The sequence below is a fragment of the Egretta garzetta genome, unplaced genomic scaffold (assembly GCF_000687185.1).
Source record: "Egretta garzetta isolate BGI_Z169 unplaced genomic scaffold, ASM68718v1 scaffold85, whole genome shotgun sequence".
Lineage (NCBI taxonomy): Eukaryota > Metazoa > Chordata > Aves > Pelecaniformes > Ardeidae > Egretta > Egretta garzetta.
Window position 1 is genome coordinate 2,588,608 of NW_009259718.1, and position 2,457 is coordinate 2,591,064.

The 2,457-nt window shown below is 44.8% G+C and overlaps 1 protein-coding gene across 1 annotated transcript in view; it reads right to left on the minus strand.

The window, feature by feature from the left end:
* Positions 1-1,998: 1,998 nt before the first annotated feature.
* The window catches only part of TBX15 (T-box transcription factor 15), a 97,043-nt gene continuing 96,584 nt past the window's right edge, over positions 1,999-2,457 (minus strand). The window contains 1 exon segment of the mRNA XM_009639102.2: positions 1,999-2,457. This exon segment is cut by the window's right edge and continues 21 nt beyond it. Coding sequence (XP_009637397.1) covers positions 1,999-2,457 — 459 coding nt within the window.

Here is a 2,457-nt window from a genome sequence, read left to right on the forward strand (position 1 = left end):
TGGTATATTTATCTTCCCCTGTAAAAATAAAAATTAGGAAATGCTTTCAGAATTTATCTTTCAAGATATTTCTATCTTCCTGGTGCTTTTTCAATTCAGAAAAAAAAAAGTTTATTGCACAAGGAAAGCTGTAAACTCTGCAGCCATTACTTACAGCCAGGTTTGTGGGGGCTTCAGCTTCCCCACTGCTTTCAGTGTTAATGTCTCAATCTCATATTAGAAATGTGGTGCAAATGAAAAACTAACACATACCCCAAAATGACATTTAAAAATGAGAAACAAATTATACTGTTATAAGTATTATTTTTCATATTGACTGTGAAATATTATCCTGAAGAGCTTTTTATTAGACTTTAACAATCAAAATAACAGTTCTAGCTGTCCATAAGACACAATTCCTGTGAAGGCAGGCAACTTACAGAACCCAAGCATTCGATTTTTAAAATTTTTTGAGAAGACAGAATTTTTATTTTTATTGTAATATTGCCTGGACTTCACAATTTAGCACTGTGTCTTCATTTCCTCTGTTGTGCAAACACGCATGGTGGTATTTTGAAAATGTCCCTCTCTAGAATACCACTGAGGAAGCCTCACAGACAGAGAAAAACACAGAGGGAACAATTGCAAAGATTTATTTAGCGCATTCTGTGCTTGGCACTTAGAAACAGAGTTCCGTGCATAGGGCAAATCTTTATACACCTTTTTCTTCATACATATTTTACATACCATTTTTATTGCCCTCTTTTATATTCATAATATTGAACCCTCCACTAGGCATATAAATACATTTATCTACAACACCTCACAACAAATCTCAATAATATCTGTATTCTGTTACTTGGTATTTGCATTTTCACACAACTTAAATGCATAGCTTGCATCAAGCTACAATTGTTTTTTTATTTTTAAAGGATTTGAAGAAAAAAAAAAGAGAAGGAAAAAAACAGAAAAGAAAGATGTCTAAAGGCAATGATCTATTTGGTTAAACAGAGATCATGTGGCAGGCGGGAGGTTGGCAAATAATCGACCTCACTGTTACTGAAATGCTAATGGTTTTCTATGGCAACTCTTGCATGCAAGGTGAGGGAGGCCGGTTGCGTTTCTGTAGAGCAGAGCTCTCTTTTCTCATTGCTCTTCCCCGTGAGCTCAGTCTGGACAGTTTCCTTCCATTGGGTTGAGTGCTATGGGACACACGTTCCCCACAAAGGCTGTCGTCCTTTCAGTTTAGGTGCATCACTTTGGGTCATGTCAACAGGAGCTGAGCCCCTTCTCCCCCATGCATCTTTCCGAAGATCAGTCCCTGCTTATGCCTGAGGCTCACTTGTAGGTTAAAACTTTTCTCTCTCTTCTCTCTCTCTCCCATCTCCGTCTGCAGCCTGGGTGCTGGTAAGCTCAACCCTTGCAAAGGAACCACTTGTCAGGCAGACGCATGGTGAAAATGCAGAAAGCTCTTTGGGAGGAGCATCTCCAGCCCAGTAGCACCATTCCTGTGCTACAGTGGGAGAAGGAGCCATGGGCCACTGTTGGCTTCAGAAATGGGTTGAGCCACTCCAGCAGTGAGGAGCAGTCTGGGAAAGGGGACGTCTTTAAAGCTCCGGGCAGTGCAGATTCAAAGGACGAAGCCTTGGGAGACTGCCTTTCTTCAACATCCAGAGGAGGGAGCGCAGGGGCTCAAGCTGAGAGTTAATGTATAAATGGTATATTCAGCTGCTTCTCTCCAGCTTCTCATTAAAGTCATGCCCTTCACTCTGCAATGTCCAGAAAGAGCGGATGCCCCGTGCCAGGTCTGGAGGCCCTGGGCTAAAACAAGCTGCAATGGCTGTCAGTTGAGGCTTTCCACAAGGTTCTATGGCACATACCTAGATGGCTTGTGTTCTTATTTATCATAACAATACTAGTTCCACTATAAGTTTGAAGGCAAAAAGGTACTGGGATAGGTTTACCCCTGGAAACGACGAAGGTCCAGCTGCCTTCGATGCCAAGGAGAGGCATGGCTTGTTAGACCATGTGCACAGACATCTGTGAGGAGGAACCCTGAACCGCACCATACTGTCTGTTGTCACAGGCGTTGGCCATCTGCTGGTTGCCGGAGGGAGGGCTGATCATATGCATCCCGTGATCCATCCCTGTGGAAAGGTATTGCCTCTCTCCGAAGGCCCCACTGGACGGGGAAGAGCAGAGTAAAGTGCTTTGGGAGGTGGTGAGTTTCTCTGGGCTTGCTGCCAGCCTGGGGGAAGCAGGGAAGTTGTATCCATAGAGGTTGTAGGGATTGTGCAGGGAGAAGGCGTTGTAGGAGCTCTGCTGCATGTGGCCGCCACCAAACATGTGTGAAGAGGAGGAGGTGGAGGCAGGGTTGCCTGCTTGCATGACATACTGAAACTGGGAGCTGGGGAAGGACCCCAGCTGGCCGCTGGACGCCTCCATCTTGCTGTTGCTGGGCAGGGAGGGAGGAGGCGG